General features: G+C 41.8%; 3 protein-coding genes across 3 annotated transcripts; all 3 read right to left on the bottom strand.

The window, feature by feature from the left end:
• Positions 1-1,418: 1,418 nt before the first annotated feature.
• atp6v0ca (ATPase H+ transporting V0 subunit ca) lies at positions 1,419-7,145 on the bottom strand. The gene is made up of 3 exons (XM_061090924.1): positions 6,880-7,145; positions 3,753-3,936; positions 1,419-2,580 (listed from the first exon to the last, which is right to left on the bottom strand). The coding sequence occupies exons 1-3, from the start codon at positions 6,953-6,955 to the stop codon at positions 2,376-2,378; spliced, it is 465 nt and encodes a 154-aa protein (XP_060946907.1). The 5' UTR covers positions 6,956-7,145; the 3' UTR covers positions 1,419-2,375.
• A 1,950-nt stretch (positions 7,146-9,095) lies between these two features.
• Positions 9,096-14,709, bottom strand: ypel3 (yippee-like 3). Its single transcript, XM_061090925.1, has 5 exons — positions 14,340-14,709; positions 12,644-12,762; positions 11,482-11,525; positions 10,460-10,568; positions 9,096-10,266 (listed from the first exon to the last, which is right to left on the bottom strand). The coding sequence occupies exons 2-5, from the start codon at positions 12,758-12,760 to the stop codon at positions 10,177-10,179; spliced, it is 360 nt and encodes a 119-aa protein (XP_060946908.1). The 5' UTR covers positions 12,761-12,762; positions 14,340-14,709; the 3' UTR covers positions 9,096-10,176.
• Positions 14,710-15,475: 766 nt separating this feature from the next.
• gdpd3a (glycerophosphodiester phosphodiesterase domain containing 3a) lies at positions 15,476-23,865 on the bottom strand. The gene is made up of 11 exons (XM_061090923.1): positions 23,517-23,865; positions 22,689-22,731; positions 22,075-22,210; positions 21,504-21,549; positions 21,292-21,410; positions 20,347-20,436; positions 20,062-20,195; positions 19,704-19,763; positions 19,456-19,507; positions 16,616-17,254; positions 15,476-16,104 (listed from the first exon to the last, which is right to left on the bottom strand). Exons 1-10 carry the CDS (start codon positions 23,653-23,655, stop codon positions 17,126-17,128), a joined length of 948 nt encoding a protein of 315 aa, XP_060946906.1. The 5' UTR covers positions 23,656-23,865; the 3' UTR covers positions 15,476-16,104; positions 16,616-17,125.
• Between the last annotated feature and the right edge of the window lie 1,328 nt (positions 23,866-25,193).

The following is a 25,193-nucleotide window of genomic DNA, read 5'->3' as shown; positions in this document are numbered from 1 at the left end:
AGTTATTGACAAACTTAGCACAAGTAAAAATACAAATACAACACTTTAAAATAAACCAATAAGGTTCTTCATTCAAAAAACACAATAAAGTTCTGCATTTAAAATAACCCAATAGCAAGAGTTATTCACAAAGTTTGCACAAGTAAAAATACAAATACAACACTTTAAAATAAACCAATAAGGTTCTTCATTCAAAAAACACAATAAAGTTCTGCATTTAAAATAACCCAAGAGCAAGAGTTATTCAAAAACTTTGCACAAGTAATGTCACAAATACAACACTGCAAAATGAATCAATAAAGTTCTCCATGCACAATAACACAATAAAGTTCTGCATTTAAAATAACCCAATAGCAAGAGTTATTCATAAACTTTGCACGAGTAAAGACACAAATACAACACTGCAAAATAACACAATACAGTTCTTCATTCAAAATAACACAAAAAAGTTATCCATTCAAAATAGAAAAATAGATACTTCATTCAAAATAACCCAAGAGCAAGAATTATTCACACACTTTGCACAAGTAAAAATACAAATAGAACACTTTAAAATAAACTACTACAGTTTTGCATTCAAGTAAAAAAAAGGTAAAGAATTATTTCAAAACTGACATTACAACACTTTAAAATAACACAAAGTTCTTCAATCAAAAGAACACAAGTCAAAGAATTATTCACGAACGTCATACAAGTAAAAACACAAATACAAAACTTTTCAAATAAAAAGCCATTTCTGATCTCTCAAAATCCTGAATATTTGACTAAGACCAAGAAAATGAAGCAATTTCTTTGAGGCCCAATCGAATCGAATGATGATTTACTCTCCTCTGGTGGTATTAAGGTAAACGGCCCAATGGGAGAGTTGTCATTTTCTTGATGAGGATAATAATTCGCCACATGGAAGGAGCTCCTGCTGCTCTGGAATGACTCACCAGTTTGCAGATCCTGTCCAGCACCAGGTCTGCTGGTCTCTGTGCTGATGGTGCAGTGGCCAGGGGCGTAGTCGTTGGCAACATCCTCCTCGCCAAAGATCAGCTCCCAGTGGGCCCAAGTGGGCTCGCCACACGCCAACATTCAAACATGCACACGACATGACTCAGACATTAGAGACGAGTTCATAACATTCTATTCATAGGCTGATGTGTTTCTCTGAAGTGGATTTTGACTCTGACTGGAGAGAGAATAAAAAACTACAGAACTCTATGCTGCCACCATAATTGGACTTGGAAAAGTTATAAAAATTATTTTATGACAATCTTTCAAGTAGATGAACACTACACAGATCTCAGAAGTATTTAAACGTGTTTTAGATGTTATGCTTTTCCATTTGGAGTAGACTGCTTAAGACTGTGAAAGGTCTGAATGTTTCTAGTGCTGTAAATTGATATAAGACATTAAATGACTTGACAAAGACGTTCTGGAGGAGGTTGAGTTTTATTTGGAAATCTGACAGGCATGGCTGAACAGTGACCTCCCACCTTAAACAAAAAAAACAAATAAGACAGCAGCACTACAAGTAAACGATACTAGTGTTTGAGAATGTCATATTAAACATAAATCCACTTGCACGCATTACACACTCAAGTCATTCTCATATGCTCACACACACACACACATACAAACTCCAAGTCAACATGTGGACATCCTCCATTAATAATCACACTACATCCAGAGGAATTCAAAGCACTTTGAACAATTACCCACAGTGCGATTAATCTAACTATACACAGATAATTTATATGTATTTTTATGTATATAGGGTATTTTAATATTAACAGTATTCCATTAAGACAGTATCATTGAGTCAAAATCGTCATAGCTTTCCATAAATAGTGAAAAAAATATGTCTTGACAGCTCCTGAATCAAAAATGGTCCCGAAAAAGAACATGAAAAAATAAAATACCAATGTGCACGATTTTTCCGCAGTTTCAAAACAGAGAATTACAATCAAAACCACCAACAGAAAACAGAAAACAAAAAGGAGGGGAATGGGCAGAGGGGTAAACATTTATACTCACACCCACAGCACAGACTGGTTACTACATTTACAGGAGTGAGGGACTCTGGATCACTGTACAGGTTAAGATCAGACAACAAATCAGGCAGACTGTCCACACATCATCCCACAACAACCAATACATCTTCATGCCCGTACTGTACACGAAGGACCTGACACAACTGGATGGCTTTAAACAATATGGATAGATCACATCTACTGAGGACACAGCTGTCAAAAGTCGACCGCCGACTTGTTTCTGTTGCCATCCCATCCTGTCAGACCCGCGGGGTGTAATGGAAGTAGGTGAAAATCTCCTATTTGTTCTGGCTGCTTGGATATGGAATGAATGAGATGGTGTTTGATGCAGACACTTTATTTTGTAGATAGGATGAGGGCCACGATGAGGCCGTAAAGCCCCAGCACCTCAGCGAAGATCAAGATCAAGATCATGCCCACGAAGAGCCGGGGCTGCTGGGCGGTGCCTCGGACACCGGCGTCGCCCACGATTCCAATGGCGAAGCCGGCCGCCAGACCGCTCAGGCCCACGCTCAGCCCGGCCCCGAGATGCAGGAAACTCCTGTAAGAGAGAGAGAGAGAAGTTCCGTTAGTGTACAAGGTAATACTGTCTGACACATACAGCTTGTTATCAACAGTGGCTCTAGTCAGGAGAGGCTGAGGGTTTGAAGTCTAAAATATTTCAGGTGGGGGTACTAACAAATCCATCTGATTACCCGAATATAAATCAGAGCAAAGAATTAAAAGCAATTTAAATCAGCACTATGTCACTTTCAGAAAAAAACAGCGCCCCTTGCAGACGCAGAAGGTAATTCAATTTGTTGGGCACTGCCTGAGCGATTAAGTGGTTTTCATGTAGAGAAAAAACAAAGCCCGGAGCTCCGACTGTACAACTGAACAGTGGATATGACCCATTATCCCCAGTGTTCTGAACCAGCAGAGCTGTCACTGCAACAACAAATACAGCCATCTCTTTAGAATTCTTCATATTTTAAAAGTTTCCTCGCTGAATATCGGAGATTAACAGTTTTTTTAATGGTATCTTTCAACTGATCTACAGTTCAGCTTTACTCAAAGCTTGCTGGAACTGATTCTGACGATTAAGGCTTTTACTATCAGTCAGTTGCACACGTGTCACAGGAGATCACATCGAGCAAGAACAGATGTTGAGGGTAAGAAGTGGAAATGAAAGAGGAAATGGTTTATGGCTGCTTTGAGGTAGAAAGTAATATAATGTGGCTTTAAGAGCAGGAACATTTAGGTACATTGTGAAGGTAAATGTGGCTCTGAGGACTCATACTGTGCTCATTGCCCTGCTGTTTCACTGTGACTTCAACTTGTCATCCACTGTCTCTGTTTAATTAGCTATATAAACAGTAAACGGGACCATTTCACAACAATACTGTGCATCTGATGGTGTGGTGGTTAAAATATATACAATTACTTTCTTTCATGGGGTCTCACCCTCATGTAAACCCTCATATAACAGTGTCGCCAGCTCTTTTCAGAAAACAAGTCCTTGTTAGCTGTTAACTAGTAGCCCAGACAAAAAGTCATTAGTCAGATGAAACAAACGAACCACAAAGTAGTAAGTTTAACGTTACTAGAGCTCAAGATCCAAACGTTTTGCTCAATGATCGAAAAGGTCAGTAAATATTCATTCAAAGATATAGGATGTATAATATTAGTATGTTTGTGAGTTAAGGAGGTGGATGTGTTGCATGTTCGTCTCACTTGTAAAGGGTGACCTTCTCGGAGATGTTGTTTGCTATCAGCACGGCCACCACCAGCCCGTAGATGGCTATGATACCCGCCATGACCACGGGGATGATGGACTTCATGATGAGCTCTGGCCGCATCACCGACATGGCAGCGATCCCTGTGCCGCTCTTCGCTGTCCCGTACGCAGCTCCCAATGCTGAGGAAGAAAGAGGAGAGTTTGTGTTAGTGCCGGATGAAACAAAAAAAACATTCAACTGCTGTTTTCTCTCAACCCAGAAATTCAAATAAAAGAACGAGCACTGAAAAGTGGGCAGGATAAACTATATATTAAGATGGACAACATGACTGCGCCCATAAAAGTGATGCCAAAGCGTCTCGCTCGCCACCTGGTGGCCGGCTCATAAATCCAGGGACACGGACCAAACTGAAGATTCAAAATACAGATAGATTCAAAGATGGTTTCTGTCATTTAAAGTAGTTCCTCCCACACGAATATATGTATGTGTTTATTTTTCTTATAAGTTTGGTTTTAATTTGTTCTTCGATGCTACAAAAATTAGGTGAAATGTCTTGATGGACAGCTTAGACTCACGAATGTGTGAGCATGTGTGCCTCACTACCGTGGCTCCATTCTCTAAATGCCACTCTGCAGACCCTGGCTAGAAATGTGCAACGTGGTAGTGTTCACATCTGGAGGAGAAGCCATTACCGAGCAACAGAAAGTATTCAGTTTTGCTCAGGACAGGACGAGTACAATATTTCATTAACATATCACACACAGCCCATCATGCTCTTTACACCGTGTTTGTCCCCTGTATTGGTTCACGTCATCATTTTACACAAGGTGATGGTTGATCGTCATCGAAGGAGAAATTAATGCAATCTTCCTGGAGAGCGTGGAACTGCAAAAGCCAATTACTGGTTATTATTCATGGGCTTTGATGGCAACGAGAAACTCTGAACACACAACACAGGATTCAGAATTCACACGATTAAGCGTTCATCGCTTCTCACTTGCTGCCGTGGGTGTGTTGACACATTCGAGGGTTTTTGATAATAAGCACTGTGCTAATAAGCAACCGAGCTTTTTCTCTAATAGTTTAACTGCTTCTCATCAGGCAACACGAGGATATTTTTGGTCTGTATTGGCATCAAATTAAAAAGGGGTTTGTCTTCTGATTGTTTTTCCTTGCAATGGAGTACAGGTCAACTCTGCACTGCCTCTTCCCCCTGGTGTCTTTAAAAGGTGGTCCAGTCACAGCTGCAGCTCTACACAGATACCTTATGCTTGACTGAGTTGTCTTGTGAAATGTTAAGGAAGGATCATATGTCCCGTCCCCCCCCCCCCATCTACTTCCCTAAAGGTTACATCAGGGCCTCAGCTCTGTACAACTGAAACCTTAAGAAATCCTAGACTGACGCCACTGAAACAACATTTATGACACTACACTAACAAACATGGAGATTATGGGCGAGTGGATCTTGATCTAAGGCTGTAAAGCTAAAATTAGACTCTGTTACCAAGGTGTGGTTGTATGACAGTAGTCTGTGTTACTGGTGTAAATGTTATTAGACACTATTTAGGCCTCAGTCTTATTTTATAGATATGAAACCCATTGGATTCATTTTAAGGCATCAGTGCCAGCAGCCCTGTTGATTAAATAACAAACATTTATAAAATACTAGTTATTAATATTTTGTCAGAAGAATAAAAGTTATACAAATTTCTGCATCACAGAATATCAGCATCTAATCACATGACAAGACTGTTTGGTGTTAATGAGAAGCAAAACGTTGGACTAGCCAGTATTTAAAATTCAACTTGAATACAAAGACTCAACCTGATAACGTTAATGAGCTAAACTGCAGTTTGACCATTACTGACATCTACTTTTATTTCTTACAGCCTTTATACTAAATGTGAGCAAATAGACAGTCTGTGCAGGACCATCTCAAAGGGAAGTGGATTGTGGAGCAACAGACACCTCTGGCATAGGCAATAAAAAAAAGATAAGTGTAAGGGGAAATGTATTAAGGTTTAATTACAGACACACTGATCCAGTTGGGTGCGAGCCAGGCTGTGATATTAAATTCAGACTCTTTGCCAGGATCAGTCTAAAATTAATTTGCATTCAACTCAGTTTTTGGTACCTCAGCATCACCTGGACTTATGTTGCATTAAATAAAAATAGATTTCATATTTGAGCAGATGAGCACTGGTATTGGATCACTTCTCTGTTTTGCTGATACCCTGAGCTGAGGTTCTGCATATTGGGAGAGAAATATTTGTATCCGTGCATCTCTAGATTAATGTTAAAAAGCCAGTCTGCCACCGAAATGTTCAGCAATAAAGCAAAGGTCCAATACCTGTCTGTATATATAAATATTGATTATGATCTTAAGGCGAGACACAATTGCTTTACCTCAGGTTTGAAACGAGTTTAAAACCCACAACCTGTCAACATCAAATCATCACTGACTTCCAGGATATGCAGACGGTTGTGTGGTTGTGTGGTTGTGTGTGTGTGTGTGTGTGTGTGTGTGTCGTTCCTACACCCCCCTCCCTCAGCAGCCATGTGACACACTGGGTGTACCCTGCCTCCAACATGAATGAATGGACGGAGTTTCCCTTTAAATGCACCAGACTGACGTGTGTAGGCCCGGGCCTTCATATGATCCGGTTAGGAAGCAACGGTACAGGAGGAAGAGGAAGAGGATGAGGAAGAGGATGAGGATGAGGAAGAGGAGGAAGAGGAAGATGATTCAACACTGCTGCTCTCACAACTCGCGGATGGTCGCTTTTGCTGTAAATTACACAATGACGGCAGATTAAAGGGAGCAGCTGCCACCTCAGCGAGGCTCTGCGTCACCAGCGGACGTGGCTCCAGCTCGGCCCCGGGGGTTGGGTTGAGGAGGCCGGGGAGGAAGGGTAAGGGAGGCCGCTCGGGCACCTCCTCCTCCTGCCACCGCCTCGCATCGCTGACAGGTGCCTGCGAACCGTGACCGACCACCCGTGCAAGCTGGCTCCCGATACCCCGCTTCTCTACCGACAGCACCGGCGGGTTGTCTCTCGCTACCTAAGCCCACACACACAGGGGGAGACCCGGGGGAGGGAGAGGGAAGGCGCTCGGGTAGTTACCGCTGAACACCATGGCCGCGGTGGCTCCCATCACGGCGAAGAAAGGCGAGTACTCGGGGCTCTCCTGGCTGCTCATTCTGGCGGGGCGACGGACACAGCTACACGGACAGACTTTCTTCTGGTCGACGGAGGAAGGGGGCTCGGCCCGGTGGTTCTATCCCGCAGGAGGCTGCTGGCAGGTGGGGAACGAGGGAGAGCGGGTCGGTCGCGGAGCTTCTTTCCAGAGGCAGCACCGGGTCTTCAGGAAGGAAAATGGCGAAACGGAAAAAGTCACATGACCGGCAGCCTCGGACGCGTCCATTCCCGCGGACGTGGGGGTGCTCGACACGAAGAGGCATCCGCTATCCAACCCTTGTTCTTTCTCCATCGCATCTATCAAACATCCAGGAGAGCTTGTTCTTACGTGTCAGCGACTTTCACATGAAATACACAAACACGTTATCTCCTTAAACTCGTGGATGATTAAATGTTTTTTGTTTTTTTTTACGGGGTGCGTGTTGTGGTATGATCTGCTGCAAGTGCACTGACTGCGGTTGAATCGCTTGAAGTCACTTCACGCTGACGTATTAATTATAATGTGTCAAATAAATAGTACAAATCAACCGTTAAACATATTGTTTTTAATAATGAATAATAATAAAATAACCACAACAATAAACAAACACAGCAACACAGGAAACCCAGTGAGCCTGCGATCAGGAGACATCCATCTTTTATTATATCATATGTATGTTTTTAAATCAGCATGGCAGCTGCAGGTTCATTTAAATCCACATGAGAGGAACCTGCACATGTCAACTGAATTCAATCAGACTTGACTGAGTGATATCACCGGAGCTGCTTTTCTCAAGGTGACACTGTAATCTAGAAATGGACGTTTCCTATTGTCAGATAAAGGGACATTTCACCTCATCTCCTAATATGTTTGTTCCTTATTCGGCAGATTGTGTCTCTAGTTTACATCTTAATACCTAATTGAGTTTTCTAAAATATATATTTCACCCTCAGACAGTCTCTGTGACCTTTACAGTTTACATCACCTGCATTTGACCTGTTTTTACACTGTACATATTCGTTTGATATATTATTATCCTTACATTTTAGAATTGCATGTTACTTATTACTTACTGATTCCTATTTTGACTCCAGCAGGACTTTCTTCTCAGGGAGCAAATTGTATATGCATTAGGCATCACAACACGAAACTGTTGCCACTTTGCACAAATTTAACAATTGAATACAAAATTCTGTCACCAGCCTCAACAAGGCACAAACCCTCAGTCTATAAGTGGGATCACCAGCCAAACATTATAAATGTATAATCCGTCAGTGCAACTTGTTTAAAGTTTCTCACGGTTTGTCATCAACAAATACATTTACATGTCAATACACAATAGACTGGTAGAAATGAAAGGTAAGAGCAGGACAGACAGTTGAATGAACTGCCTACACATGACTCAGCAGTTTCTGCACCACATCATTAAAATAAACTGGTAGTTCTGGTCAGAGCTCCCTCATGTGACGAGTTCCTGCTGCAAGTGATTACCATTTCTTTACAATTAGACAAGAAGACTTGTTAACTTTCTTTTGTTATTTGAAAAACTAAAACAAGTTTGTGGGATATATTAGAAAATATGTTTTTTTGGTTTGTCCATATTAACGCCTGTCTCTGCTCTCACAGGCGTGAACGATAAAGTTAATTACCTGCAGAACACAGCCATTGTTAACAGGAACACATTGTGGTCTAAGGTCACAGGTTAAAGTCACTGTGTCCTCTCTAAAAATAATTCATACACCACTTACAACAGTTACACAAAAAAGTAAAAGATAAACTTCCCAGTGACATCATAGCATTCTGCAGTAACAGTTACAATGGTTATTAAATAGCATTATCAGCGCTTATATTCAATAATCACTAAAATTCAGGAACAGAGAGGCTACGGCCATATTTCCTGAAACTTAACTGGTCAATGAATCATTTAAACATCATGAAGCCACAGACGTCAGCAAATGCTCTGTAAAGAGGAAGTCAAAATAATACTGAAGGTCAATCCAGAGGACAAGTACACAAGAGTATGTCAACCATCCCTTCTCTAGAGATACTTCTTCTCGATCACCGAGAGTTATTTGAGTAAATAAAGAAAGGAATTTGTTGGTCAGAGGCAGGAAACCATGATCAACAACATAGCACACACAAAAGAAAAGTGAAAAACACGTTACAGACACTGTCTTTTAATGAAAAGTTAAAATAATACACTTAAATGAAAGCATGAAAGAAGCAGACATTTAAAAAGAAATCACCATAAATATGCTACAAAACCCTAATCACACTTTGCACTAAGAGGATTGAGTAAATGTATCAGTGATAGAGGCTATACACAAACACACAGGATGTATCTTATCAGCATTAAGTAAAAGTGAAGATATCCCAACTGTGCAGTGATGAGTCTTAGATGTGAACCCCAGACCAATTCTTCTCAACCTCGTCCAGCTTAAGGCACACACACACCCACTGCAAAAACACACACACACACACAAACATTCCCTCACTCACAAACACATGCACACATTAAAATATACCCCAACAGTCAGAAGACACTCATACTCCAGATTTAAGAATTCTTTTGGGAGACTTTTGTGGGCCTTGACCATCACTAGTATAACACCCTGATTGCCTTTGGCACAATAACAAGAAGTGTTACTGATCTTACTGTAAAAAAAACCAATGAATTTCACTGATAAAACTAGAACAGCCTTCCGACTGCTAGAAGGATTCCCATAGCCTAGGAACCGTTTAACCTAGGGTTAAACGAAGCTAAATACACCGTTTAAGCCAGATAGTCTAAACTCAAAAAGGGAAAACAACCAAATACCTGCATTTGAAGTGAAAGGAGGTTTGATTATTTGACTTGCCCGGGTCTCACCTCCCCAGAGTGAGACCGTTTCGTGGTCACTGATAAAAGTTTCATCACTCGAACACGATTTATAACAATCCCACACGCACACGTTCCTGTGTGACCACATCCGCCCGTCTTTCACACACCCACCCTGCACTCATTCGGTCCATGTCCCAGCACATCTAGCGATTAGGATAGTGAGATCAGCAAATGGTGGTGTTGTGGTCGCCGTGAAAAGACACAAAGAACAGAAAAAGATAAGGCATCACATGCTACTGCTGGCGAAGCCATACGAAGCAATGGCTCGAATGCGGGATAAGGAGGCTACACTGGAACCCTTTTAATGTGAGGGGATGCAACTTTTTAAAGAGTCATGGAGAAAGATGAAGATTTTCCTCGCTCAGTCCCAGCCATTGTCCTTTATCATGTGGGACAGTTCGATGATGTACTTCCCCTCCTTATACTTCTGACTCAGCTCAAAGGCTTGTTCCTGCAAAGGGAAGTTGCACAAGGGTAAATACAACTTAAAAAAAAAGGACATTGGTGTGTGCGTGATTCAAATAAGACCATTGTTATCTCTGCTGACTGCTAGTTTTATAAAAGGATGTGCAGACATTGATGCGGACACCAATAGGACGATATTAACCTGAGCCTGCTATTCGTGTTGAGGTGTGCATGCTTACATATTTCCAGCCCAGTGTAGTGTGACAGTTTTCACAGTAGATGTCGGCCACAGCATGAAGTCCTGTGAGCAGCAGCCTCTCCTCCGCAGGACCACAGCCGACGTTCACCCTGAAACCGAACGCAGTGCCGTCAAACAACAGTGAGACAACTAGGAGGTTAAAAAACTTATCAACTCCAGTGTCACACAAATGTTCTAGAATTTTTTTTTATACTTTATAAATTCCTTTAAGAGAAAAGGATTTAAACCATTTAAGGCTTCACCTGAGCTAGTTAAATTTAAACTTAATAAATGCTGTTGATCAAGTTAAACTAAGTTACTTTGACCATGGAGCCTTGATGCCATAATCTTTGTTAGAGCCTGACCTACTAACCCGGGAAGAGTGCGACTAAAATGATCTCATCCTACTTCAAGGTCCAATCTGCAGGAATTTCCAATTATCTGTAGACAATCTGTAAACATGTCTGATCATGGGAATTAGTTCTCAGGGAGAACTGGACGGTTTCAGGAAAATAAAGCACTGGGGAAAACAAAAGAAGATCATAGATTCTCAAACTTCTTTTTGCTTCTAAAAAGGTCCAAAAAGTGTTTGCAAGGCAACTAATTCAATCAGAGAAGATTTTACAATTGTGTAGGCTCAGTACAAAACATATTTAAGTGGTTTAAAAACAGAAAAGAATATAAATTCTAACATTAACTAAACTAATTTTATACCAGTTTACATAGTGATGCATGGAGCTGAACAAGTCTTGGTTAAACATGGCAAACAAGACCAGGGTCTTAATTTAGATTTTTTTTAAACAACAACATTGTATTGAAAACATCTGCTTCAAATCCCCCCCCCCCCACAAGTTGCGAATGTACTTCATATGGGCAAGGATTCTTTAGTGACAGCAACACGATTAGTTTGATGTTTTCCATTCGGCTGTTATTACAACTCTGATCTAAAAATAGGACGGACAACCTACAGTAAGAATTCTACCTTTTGTAAGAACCAGTGATATTTGAAAACAAAATACTCACACAGAGTTGAAGAGGTAGGCTCGGCCTTGACTGCCTTGGAACGACTATGAGACACAGAAGAAAAGAAAATCAGAGAGAAGTAATGATGCACTTGATACTGATATGGATCAAGATCACAATATGATGGCAATTGAAATTTGTACAGTTTAACATAGTTTTGCTACCATTTAAACTATAATGACACTCGTACCAAGTCCCAACAGGCCCCTTGAATCCTATCAAGCTGCACCAAAGAGCAGACATCGAGATATAAGTCCTCTAAGTCAGTGGTCTTCAACAGGGGGTCCGCGACCCCTAGGGGGTCCGCGGAGGTACTGCAGGGGGGTCGCAAAATCTTTGGTTGATAAGACAGTTTTTTAAAAATTTTATAATTTTTTTATTTTCACGAATTTAAATGTCTTTCAATACACATTAACATGCATCCAACATATTGTGAGGCTGATTTGACCCTCTGCCTGACAACCTCCATCCGTCCAAGATTATATAAGTTGTGTGCTACCCATCACGGTCCGACATCTCCCTAATATGGGAGTATGTGTGCCATCCACAGATAGCTTGAGGATTCACTGTCTCTTCTACATGTATGTTTAAAATAAAATCATGAATCTGTGAATTACTGTAATAGCTCAGTGTTGTATGCAAGATGTACAGTGGGTACGGAAAGTATTCAGACCCCTTTAAATATTTCCCTCTTTGTTTCATTGCAGCAATTTGCAAAAATCAAAGAAGTTCATTATATTTCTCATAAATGTACAGTCAGCACCCCATCTTGACAGAAATGTAGACATTTTTGCAAATTTATTAAAAAAGAAAAACTGAAATATCACATGGTCATAAGTATTCAGACCTTTTGCTGTGACACTCATATTTAACTCCATGCTGTCCATTTCTTCGGATCTAAAATCTAAATCTAAAAAATCAAAAATCAACAAAAAGATTTAAAGTGGGGGAGGGGGAGATCCTTCCTGGCACACACCCACCCTTCCACCAGAATAAAATGAGTTCAGTAGTTTTTGTGTAATCCTACAAAACAGACAGACCCAGAGGAATGAAAACACGACCTCCCTGGCAGAGATAACTGCGTGAGAACCATGGAGGGTTGTGTAAGCCGACTAAAATGATGATGAACAAACACACAAACACAGGGTGGCAGCAGACTGACCTTAGAGATAAGATCGTCATGGTTGGCCAGGTGGGCGCGGCAGTGTACACAGCTGTAACGCCGGTGGCAGGAGTCCAGGTAAGCCTGGAACGTCTTGGCCTTCGTCAGCTTCACCATATCTGAGGATGAGGACAAGGAGGAAGCAGGATGATGGTCAGTTGTCACACGTGGATCAGTCATGCAACCACTCTTGAGATAAACCGGTTATTCATACATTTAGATCAATCCGGTTGATTTCCTTTTCCACTTTTTAACATTTTGTAACTGTGGGTGAGGAATTCCAGGTTATCAGATTGCCAGACAGGTTTCCTACAACTTTTAACAGATCTGATAACAGCAGCATGACACTCGCAGGCTTTATCCCCAGATAACCTCATGTCACAAAAGTACTGCTGCAACAACCAGAGGATTAACTGGCCAATAAAAAAACAGGGATGCACTACATAAATCCTTCACCGAGTGTTAAATATAGAATGAATAACAAGAAAATAGAACAAACGATGGGCTGAGCTCATTTCTCTATCATGCATCTTTGTTACGGTCGTTATGTGTGCAGACGCTCATGCTAGCAGATGGGTCGGGGGGGACAGGCATCGTTTATCAGGCAGCTTGTTTCCTGGTTCCTAACAGTTTGCACAAACAGCCCTCGCTTCGTTAGATGCAATCAGTTAACCCAAATTCAAGCCCTGTCAAAACGTGTGCTGCCACAGTTCTGCTCTGTACAACACTGGAGAGTGTCTGTGGTCCTAATGCTAATGCATGTATTAGCATTAGGAGACATTAGCTCTACCCCAGTGTGTGTGTGTGTGTGTGTGCACGATTTTGTTATCTTGTCAGGACATTTTCCAGCATCAACACTGAATTTGTCAGGACCAGTGGAGCAAATGGTGACCAGAGCTCTGTCCTAATGAGGCAAGACATAATCTCTGAGTTGCTGGTTAAAGGTTCATTGTGAAAGGGATTGTTTAATTAAATATAAAATAAGTGTGTTTCATCTAAATTGTAAGAATTGTTGTTTGCCTTACCCTAGAATGGGCTTTATATTTGGATAATTTGTATTAACATTGGGAGCAGGCCTCTCTACGGAGGCCGCCATGTTTTTTACAGTAACCCAGACTGGACCAACTAAACACCTTTTGAGTTTTTATGACAACTGAAGGCTGCCACAGGTTCTCCTTCATGTTTGGAAGTGGAGGTTGAGGTGAGGGGTGTTCAGCTGCAATATGCAACTTCACCACTAGATGTCAATAAATTCCACACACTGAACCTTTAAGCTTAAGGTCAAGATGTGAATCCTGGTAAGGTTAGGGTTGGGGATCGGAGTGAATTAGCAGGGTTAAGGCTTTGGTGTGTGTGTGTGTGTGTGTGTTAGCATGCTAGCTCCCCACAGCCACAACAGCAGATTGTCATGACCAGCAAAACCTGATTTATGTAATCCTGGTTAAGATAAGGTGAAAGACATGAATTGTGGTTAGGCTGAGGTTTGGGTTATGCATGTGTTGGTCGTGGTTAAAGTTGGGGATCAGGTTTTGTTCAGGCTGTCCACAATGAATGCAAGTCAATGCAATGTCCTAACAAAGAGCTGCGCAAACACTAGTGTGTGTGTGTGTGTGTTAGCTAGCATCATAGCATGCTAGCTCCACACAGCCACAACACAGCAGCTCCGCGGGGTTTCCCTCGGTGTGTGTCCGCTCACCTGAAACAACCGGAGCTCCTTGCGGGTTAGAATCCCTGACAGCCCGGAACCATGCGGGTACAGCGGGGTATGCGGTCTGCAGGAGGTGGGGGGGGGGTTCAGTCCCAGTCCCGACAGTCGGCCACGCGTTCTCCGCTCGGACAATGAAAACAACACTGACACGTCTCCGGCTGTCCCCTGTGTCTGTCTCCTCTGTGTGTCCCGGTTCTCCGGTTCTCTTTGTGGACACGGTGGCGGGAGTGTGTGTCTGCTGGCAGGCGGACAGAGAGACGCGGCCCCGGCGGGAGGGAAAGTATGGTTTGTTTATGAAAACAGCCAGAGGAGGAAGTCCGGAGACTGCAAAACAAACCCCCCGTCGACCAATCACAGCCCCGGACTGACCTGGAGGATGTGGGTCAGCCAATCAGAGGGGGCCTTACATGAGTCCCGGGTGGCCATTGGCTGGTGGTGCATAATCTTTCCCTGCTGCTGGGGTCTGTGGTGTCTTGTAACTTAGTACATTTACTCAAGTACTGTATTCAAGTACTGTACTTAAATACACAGTTGAGGCACTTGTACTTAACTTGAGCACCGACAGTAAATTGGAAACAAAACCTTTTAATATATCAGTTGGTTTGTGACATTTATTGATGTTTTCTTACATTTCCCCACAACACATTTCCTAAAAACAAATTGATTGATAATGAAAGTAATAGTTGGAGCTCTTTTTACTCCAATATGTATTTGTGTGACAGCTTTAGTAAGTTGATTTGTGCACACAAAGATATCTAAGTGTATAACGTGCACTTACACACTTTTACTCACATCAATGTCAAGTATTTTGAACAGTACATTTCATTTTCCGAGTGTGCAAACAGTTAATATGATCAAATTCAGGAAATGTTAAATGTTATTGACCAGAAAAGATTGGTAGAGAGATCTGTTGCTGTGGTTTCTTGATTTATTTGCCTGTGCGCCTTGAGGTTGTGTGTTTGCTCTTCTCTCCAGGGTGTGTGTGTGTGTTTTCATAAAACTCCAAGGTCCAAATTCCTGCCCTGCACCACTTCATCCACCTGAGGCATTTTTTACTAGCCTCAAAACAAAGTCTGTAAATAAAATCCTACCATGTCTTTAAGGAAAGAAAAACAAACATCAAATTTGATTGATTAATTTAATCGTCTGATTACATGTTGTGTACATTTTATCTCTGTTTGTACATGTTTGATAAGTTGAGCTGCAGGTTATGATCATTTTCATTACCTCATCGTTATCAGTCTGTTTAGTCAATTAATCAATTATTAATTCAGTGAACAAAGTTGTCCAATAGATCCACAGCTTGCAGTCAGAGAAGAGAAAGACAAACATGAACAGTTTCCAATTTTATCTCAACAGTTAATCAACAAGTAAACTCTATTGGAAAGTATTTACTTTTCCTGGTGAATAATACCAAAGCCTTCTTAAGTTACTAAGTTATTTTAAAGTAACTGCAAGTTACTGCAAACTGCAAGGTGACATATATGCTGGAGACATGCCCCCCATGTCCTCAGAGGTCGCTGTATTATGTTATATCGCAGACTGTATTATCACAAAGACCTAATTTTCTCTGCTGGGTCACTTATTCAAACCTTTGCTCTTTGGATCAAAGGCCTTAGTCTGCACTGATCCACTTACAGTATATTCCATTAACTCACTCGTCACACTGCAAGGCACAGACAAATAGGTCAGAAAAATACAGCCTTTGTTTCACTAACAGCTTGGTTGATTATTAATGGACTTTGACCGTGGCCTGGGAAAACAAGGACACAGGTGTGGTTACTGCACATGCACTCCTCAGCTTATATGTGCATACATATAGTACATGTGAGAATATTAAACATAGATGCACAACACAACCTAGAAACCATATCAACTCTATACTCAACTACATTTACGGTTCTTCAGAACATTCTGCCTGAAGAGGTCTGTGTGTCAAACTCATCCTCTTTTAAATCTCTCCTGAAGACACACGTGCTTTCACCTATTTCTGATCTTACTGTCTATTTTTAATCATTTTATAATGTTTTATTTCCATTTCTTTTACACTTTTCTAATCCATAACATTGTTACTTCTGTATCTGTGCTCTATACCGCTGTGATATTCAAATTGATTTTAAATAGTTTCTTATAGTTTCTTTTTAACTGTCTTACCTGTAAAGCACCTGAAACTGTTTCGCTATATACATAAAGTTTATCATTATTATTACATGGATTATCTGTAGTATTGGTATTTGTATTCTTTCTTTGATTTAGTGTCTTACCTCATGTTCATCTTCTTTTCAACTTAATACCACAAAAATACGTAGAACAGCATAACTCCAAGTGAACTGTCCCACATACTTTATTTCTGAAAATCAGCACTTACTCAAACCAATCACACAAAGTCAGAAAATCACATGAGACACAGTCACAACAAAGTCATGTTTACTCTCTTATCATGAGAAACTGGATGTTGGATGACATGGTCCAGCTGGTTAAACATTCACTCCAGCGCTGGTAGATATGCTGCAGAGACAAATCAGTTGCTGCATGTTTGAACATTGGGCTCTGTCTGAAAGACGTGGGCGGAGGACAAAGAAATGAACTGATAGCAGATGGCACTACTAACACGTTATTCCATCACCAACGATTGAGGTTCGAGGGTTGAACAGCCTTTTGACAAATCTATTCATGGGTGAGGAACTCAGTCTCACACTTCTTACATTTCTCTGCTTTTCCTTTTCCCCCCTCAGAAAAGCAGCCGAGTGATCATGACCGGATGTGTTCCCAGGTCAATCCTCACTTCTGTGTCTGCTGAGGTATCGTGATAGAACGGAGGGATAATCACTCATCACGCCTGTGGCTCCTACATCAAGTGCAGCCTTTATGTCCTCATCTTCATTGCAAACAAACAGATGCACCTGCAAGTACAGATATATCTGTCAATCCTAGAGACATAAAACCATGATAGATTGTAAATAAAGATGGAGGATGCAGCTCCACTTCCTCCCATTATCCATAAAAATGAAGGCAAAATCACAATCGATAGAGAAGAACTTCCGAAAAATGACGGAAACCGTATATGATTTGTACTGTGACTTTATATTTTGGTCCATGTCCCATCAATTAACATAGAGGAGGCAGGGTTTATGACTAATTGTCCAGCCCGTCACCAGGGGGAGTATTGATACGCCATGACCTCACTTTCAGGGAGCTTTTATGTTCAGTTGTTGATCACCACTAATTCGCATGGGACGAGGACTCAGCGGCTGACTGAGCTTTGACATGTGACCTCAATCGTTTTCACGCTCAAACTATTAGGTGACCACTCAAAGTCCTAATGATGATGATGACCTCATGGGCTAATGATGGTGGTGATGTCATCCCAGCAGAGATTACTCACATCAGGACCAGAGAGATGCATCACAGACACTCAAAGCAGCTGTGTGAGCGTCTGTTTATCTACACAAGTCCTGACAGATGGATGAATAGATGAATAGATGATAGATGATAGATGGATAGATGGATAGATGGATAGATGGATAGATGATTAGATGGATAGATGGATAGATAGACAGACAGACAGACAGACAGACAGACAGACAGACAGACAGACAGACAGACAGACAGACAGACAGACAGACAGACAGACAGACAGACAGACAGACAGACAGACAGACAGACAGACAGACAGACAGACAGACAGACAGACAGACAGACAGACAGACAGACAGACAGACAGACAGACAGACAGACAGACAGACAGACAGACAGACAGACAGACAGACAGACAGACAGACAGACAGACAGACAGACAGACAGACAGACAGACAGACAGACAGACAGACAGACAGACAGACAGACAGACAGACAGACAGACAGACAGACAGACAGACAGACAGACAGACAGACAGACAGACAGACAGACAGACAGACAGACAGACAGACAGACAGACAGACAGACAGACAGACAGACAGACAGACAGACAGACAGACAGACAGACTGACTGACTGACTGACTGACTGACTGACTGACTGACTGACTGACTGACTGACTGACTGACTGACTGACTGACTGACTGACTGACTGACTGACTGACTGACTGACTGACTGACTGACTGACTGACAGACAGACAGACAGACAGACAGACAGACAGACAGACAGACAGACAGACAGACAGACAGACAGACAGACAGACAGACAGACAGACAGACAGACAGACAGACAGACAGACAGACAGACAGACAGACAGACAGACAGACAGACAGACAGACAGACAGACAGACAGACAGACAGACAGACAGACAGACAGACAGACAGACAGACAGACAGACAGACAGACAGACAGACAGACAGACAGACAGACAGACAGACAGACAGACAGACAGACAGACAGACAGACAGACAGACAGACAGACAGACAGACAGACAGACAGACAGACAGACAGACAGACAGACAGACAGACAGACAGACAGACAGACAGACAGACAGACAGACAGACAGACAGACAGACAGACAGACAGACAGACAGACAGACAGACAGACAGACAGACAGACAGACAGACAGACAGACAGACAGACAGACAGACAGACAGACAGACAGACAGACAGACAGACAGACAGACAGACAGACAGACAGACAGACAGACAGACAGACAGACAGACAGACAGACAGACAGACAGACAGACAGACAGACAGACAGACAGACAGACAGACAGACAGACAGACAGACAGACAGACAGACAGACAGACAGACAGACAGACAGACAGACAGACAGACAGACAGACAGACAGACAGACAGACAGACAGACAGACAGACAGACAGACAGACAGACAGACAGACAGACAGACAGACAGACAGACAGACAGACAGACAGACAGACAGACAGACAGACAGACAGACAGACAGACAGACAGACAGACAGACAGACAGACAGACAGACAGACAGACAGATAGATAGATAGATAGATAGATAGATAGATAGATAGATAGATAGATAGATAGATAGATAGATAGATAGATAGATAGATAGATGCATAGATGGATAGATAAATTGATAGATATTTTCTATTTCATCTAGCCTCTAGTTTGCACTTCATATGTTAATTATTCATACCTGAATTCCACGGGCAGCCAGGTGTTTAAAAAGACTCCTCCTCATAGTTACTCTGAAATGACAACACATGGAAATTAATGAATTATTTTACATATACAAACTTCAGCAAAAAAAACTGAGCAAATACTGAGTTGGAATTTTTCTTAAACTGCTGATGCTTTGGCACAAGAAGTTACAAATCTTAAAAAGAGATAATTTTTCAGCAGGTAGAACGGTGCTGCAGTGGTTCTTTAAAGAATGTCACTCACTTTTCTATCAAAGAGACGACCAGCCTGTTCCTCAGGATGCGTTGCTCAGGAATGAACGTCCTTCAGCGGCACACCCACACCCACATGCACACACACCCACAGGCACGCACACACACAGGCACACACACACACAAACACACACAAGCAAAGTAACATATCATATTGTTACATGTTAGAGCTCTGATTGAGTGATGAAGTGCAGCCATAAAATAGAGGAAAACAAACGTTTAAGCACGAGGGTCAATGATCTGCCTCTTCTTTATGAGCTAGATTGTGAATTTCAACAATAAAGACCTCATTACGTTGTGACACACACACACATGACCTCACACTTGGACTCAACCTGCACAGGACACACCTGTTGAAGATGCGTGGCAGGTAGAACTGCAGCAGACTCTCGCCCAGCGGCACAAAGGGCAGCAGGCCGCTGTAGAAGAGGAGCAGCAGCTGCAGGCCTCGGGTCATAGAGAAGCTGTACGGCATGGAGCTGTTCTACGAGGGAGCAGAGACACACAGAGGCTAGTGCTGCTGTGTCAGACGCTGGTAGAGATCTTTATGTGTCTCTAAAATGACATGTTGTATGTGAACTAGTGAAATAACCCTGTACGAGTAACTCTGTCTCCACCAAGTGGTTGATATGTACCGTTCTTTGGCATTCCTTCATGATGCTGGAGTTCACAGAGGCCCAGAGCGTGATCTCCTCCCTGTTGTAGTTCCTCACCAGGTCGGACACCTGCCAACGGACCAAAGGAGCTCACAGATTAAATATGAAACAGGAGATATTAGGTTCAAATCTAGTTCAGTTGATGTTAGACGGGTAAGCATATATAATAGCACTAGAGTTGCAAATACTTATGTGATAGGCATGACTAGAAAGTATATAAACCATTTGTAAGCTGTTTTACGATGATATTCAATAAGAGTCTGGCCTGGTTTCGGGAATAGGGTGGGTGACCTTTTATTTTTGCTTTCCTTTTTATCCAAGTGAATTCTTTATATATTTATTAATAATTTTCTTTTTATTATTTGCATGCTTTGTGTGTGTATCTGTTTGTATCTTCAGATTTCTTTCTTTCAATATTTGATCACAAAAACATGAAAGGTGTCTTTCTTCTTGAACGTGAGACAAAGGGAACGTGAGGTGTACAACATTTTTTGAAAAGGACATTAACTTAAATTCGCAAATATAAAACATGTTGACTCATCAAATAGGGAAAAGACTAATGTTGACTTTTAGTCACATTGTTGACTGAGCACCACTGTGACACACCTTCATCTAACACTACACATGTTCAGCCTCACACAGCAAGGCCCTCATTGGTAAAACCTCAACTAAAACTAATATGATCTGATTCATTTCCTAACATGCACTGCAGAGAGAAAATCTCACCATATGCTACTCAGTTTATTGGATAATTATGAGTAGATTAGTTTTATCGCTAACCAAGGTTTTATCTTTTTACTTTTAAAGATGCTCTACTTTAAAATAAGAAGTGAGAGTCGAGTGATTTGGGTGTTTCTTTCAAATAGTTTGGTTAAGTGCAAACGCCTGTAGTGTTTTTTTTATTTGACGTCAGGTGTTCTGTACCTTTTCTATCAGCTGCTTGTTGTTCTCCTTGATCTCGACGCTGACGGGCTTGTCAGGAAACTTCCTAAACACGTCCTCAAGCAGAGAAAACTTCCTGTCCTCACCGCTGCTGTAGTGACCTGGGGGGTTTCGGGGCGTGAGACACACCTGCCTCCTGATCTGAGCTGTTTTATTAATGATTTAGAATCTAAAGCACAAGAGGAGGAACTCACCTGCATAAAATGTCACCTCTAGTTTCTCCTTATACAAAGGCAAATCCTAAAGGAGATGGAAAGTAAGGGATATGGAGAAAGAAAAGGTTAGTTCATTAGTAAGTTAAGTAGTTAAGAAGTTAGCACAATACTTCTCTTTAGAGATTCCACATGTGAAACTAAACTTTTGCATTGACAGTACTTGTGATTACCATGAAGATACTTTACATCCATGTTTGGATATTCTTGTTACAATCGTTTGCTGCAATATAGCTGGACACCAACCAAGTCATTTACTTTAAGGTGATTCAATTCTGTGGAAACCAACTACGTTTCTGATGAAGAGCTCCAATAAAGATTCCTGTGAATAGATAACACAAACCTGAGTTGCAGAAGGCGTTCAGGCCTCTCAAGTGAGTCAATGTTTGTGCAGACATGCAGCTTTGCAATCAAACTGAAGCATATTTATGAGCTGAACTATCTGAGAAGCTGGGAAACTTATCCTGTTGTCTTACAACGAACCCCTTTCAATGGAAAGATGGTTTGGCTCAAGGCAACCTTTGACCTAAGCAGCACTCCTGCGTCACCTCACCTGCAGATCGAGGGAGGAGATGGTGACATCGTGTCCCGTCTGCCTCAGCAGGTTCTCATCATGTGACACCACCACGTGTCCGTCATGTGTCAGGTGACAGTCCAGCTCCAGCATCTCTGTGCCCTGCTCCACCGCACTGCAGACAGATGTTCACATGGAGAAAAGATCTCTTTAAAAAAGGTGCAATTAACTGGTCTCTTAAAAAGCTGCAAACAAACAAACGTGTTAAAACAGATGGATATCAATCATTCCTTCACAAAGCACAAATCTATATTGTCAATCCATTATTAAATTGATATTCAAGCAGTTTTGTGAACTCGACGACAACAAGATGCAGATCAGATTTCCAGAGGAAGGCCACAGCCTCTCAGTGAATCAGACAGCACCCATGGGGCGCACAGTCGGAGAGATGCTGAGCGTATAAACACCGGAAACCCATTATCGAATCATTCCATTATCAGATTCAAGATAAATGACTGGGCTGGAACACCACTTAATGTCCAGGAATAAAAGATCAAATCAGGGAAAACCGATCCTCAGCTGCCAATAGACTTTCTGAAAAGACGTTTTCCTGCTGAGGGCTGAGTCTTCTTTTCACAGAGTGTGGTACTCACTGTGTGAACGCCTCCATGGTGCTTTCTAGCCTCTCCCCACATCCTGGAAACCAACAGAGGAGTCAGGGTGGATGGTGGTGGGAGAGGGCCCCCCCGCTGATTCAACCAGGGGCCCCTCAGAAATACAGTAAATATGCACACACGCTACACCTTGACAACACACTGTTTTCAATTTGTTGTTTTTAAATTACCTCCATAAAGAAGTTTATGATTTTGTTATTTAATACTATCATGCAAACACTACTTTGTGGAAGGGTTTGAGGTATGAACCCAAGGAAGAACCCAGTTGGCGTGAATATGGATAAGATTCAACAGATCCAGGCATTTTCTTTTTACTTTCTTCCAACATTTTCAAAGATTTCTCAGAGAATAATAAAAAATGTTTAGGGGACTGATATTCATGAGTGTGTAATTCCAAATAAATCTGGATCTATAGGGAATTTAAATGTTGTTTCATAAGGATTCATATGGAAGTGAAAGTAATCAGATATTTACATTATCTATCTTTTTTAACATACTTTTTGTGGTATTTTGTGACAAGCAGATTGAAAACAAAACAAATGCAAAATTGATGAAATGATGAAATATTATGTTTAAAGTCAATTAAAAATATTGATCAATTTCCTGTTTTTCCACCTTCATTTCAGAATCAATTATTTGTGTGACTAAGAGAAACTGGAAAGTTTAAGCAAAAGCATATAAATTATTAATCATTCTCACTTTGGTTATTTCTCTTAGGACGTCTTGAATATTCAATGACATCCACCTGTTTGCACAAATCCCGAAACTTCATTATGGACCCCCCCCCCCCCCCCCCTTCTCTCTTACCTCCTCTGTGTGAGATGTGTTTGCAGTCAAAGGCCGTGCGTTTCTTCCTGTGGAGAATGTGTGGGTTCTTCAGCAGGTACAACGAGGTGAGTGTGTATCCTCCCAACGCCGGGAGGACAAAATACAAAAACCCGCTCATTCTGCCACTAAAAAAATGGGAGCCGGTAAAAGTCTGGAAGATCCCTCCTGTGGATGTTGGATGTTCACTATCAGCTGAGGAAAACTGTCAAGTGTGACCAAGCCCTTAAGGTTGCTCCCCAACAAACCCCCCCACTGTCAGGGAACAGATGCAGACGCTTGACCGAAGACAACCTGCTTTCTTCTTTAGGAGATAAGAAGAAACTGGACGGACAGGTACGACTGAAGAAATGCGTCCCACGAATGTTTCATCACACAGCAAGGAATAGAGTCTCGCTCCTGGAGAGAGAGAAAGAGAAAGAGAGAGAGAGAGGAGGCACCTGAAACCTGCAGAGCTGTAAAAATCAGTTAATGAAGCACCAGCTCAGAGCCTCAGCGCTCTCCCCCCTTCTCACTGGCCTCTCCCCTGCCTGTGGCAATACTATATCATTCTCTTTACACGGTTTTGTTCGGCAGGAACAAGTGGCTTTGTGTGTGAGTGTGACTGTGTGTGTGTTTCATAACCTGGACTCTGCACCTCTGCCAACACCTTTCAAGGATTTCTTTTATTCGGTCTCATTGTTGGCAGTATAGACCTTATGATTCAGAATACAGTGCATCCAATTAGTCCCATGATAATCCTAGAGGTGATGCAAACAGGGGAAAAGGTGCAGTTACGTGCATCTAATGTTCTCTGCAGATTTAAGCATTGAGAGCTTTAGAGATGTCATCACTGTCATAACAGCAGGTAGCTGAGTCTGCCCATGTTTGACAAAGGCGATGTGGTAGCATGTGGAGATATGTAAACTCAACCCGGACCCATGAGGCCAGAAATATGACAACACATGCACACATGCTTTCTATGCATCCAGTTCTACGTCAGCAGAGTGTAGCACTGTATTGTTCCGCTTCAATAACAAAGCTGACATGTGTCAAAGCTCCAAAAGGTCGAGCTGCTCTCAAATGCTGCAACGAGCCTGGTTTCTACCAGAACAGACAAACCTATTCACTGTGGCACAAAGTGACTTTCTACCATTATCTCCCATTTGCAGGTGACAGATGTGCAGCTCCGGGTCATTTTTTATATAAAATGTTCTTCATGTTTAAGTATTTTGCTTTCCTGTCTCAGTGCCGTCATTCCAGTCATTCATCGAAGTCTGTGGGAATGTCAGGGAGGGCGAAGCCATGCTCAGACATGTTGTGAAGTAAGATGGGAAAGTCGTACAGGAGGGAGAGCAAGTTGACATTTGTCACGGTTATATATCCTTTCCCACCACTCTGAGTTTCCTGTTTGAAACTCGTTTGTAATGTTGAACCTTTTTTTCATTCCTGAGATTGAGCAATGGCAGATTAATATTTTCTCAGATTTAATAACCAATTTAACTTTAAATTAAGACCAGCGGCACAAAAACAGAGGAAAACATAGCTAGTAATTAGTCGCTTCTTTTATCACTGTTCTGAAATATGTAAGGAGAAAGAGAAGAGCTTTTTGGGAACATGGCTGAAAAAGTCTGCGGAATGTGCGGAGCAACAGACATTTGCATGCTCACATACTGAACA

This window comes from Limanda limanda, chromosome 17 (genome assembly GCF_963576545.1).
Source record: "Limanda limanda chromosome 17, fLimLim1.1, whole genome shotgun sequence".
In the NCBI taxonomy this organism is placed as follows: Eukaryota; Metazoa; Chordata; class Actinopteri; order Pleuronectiformes; family Pleuronectidae; genus Limanda; species Limanda limanda.
Note: the sequence above shows the minus strand (reverse complement) of the source record. Positions and strands in the feature narration are given on the sequence as shown.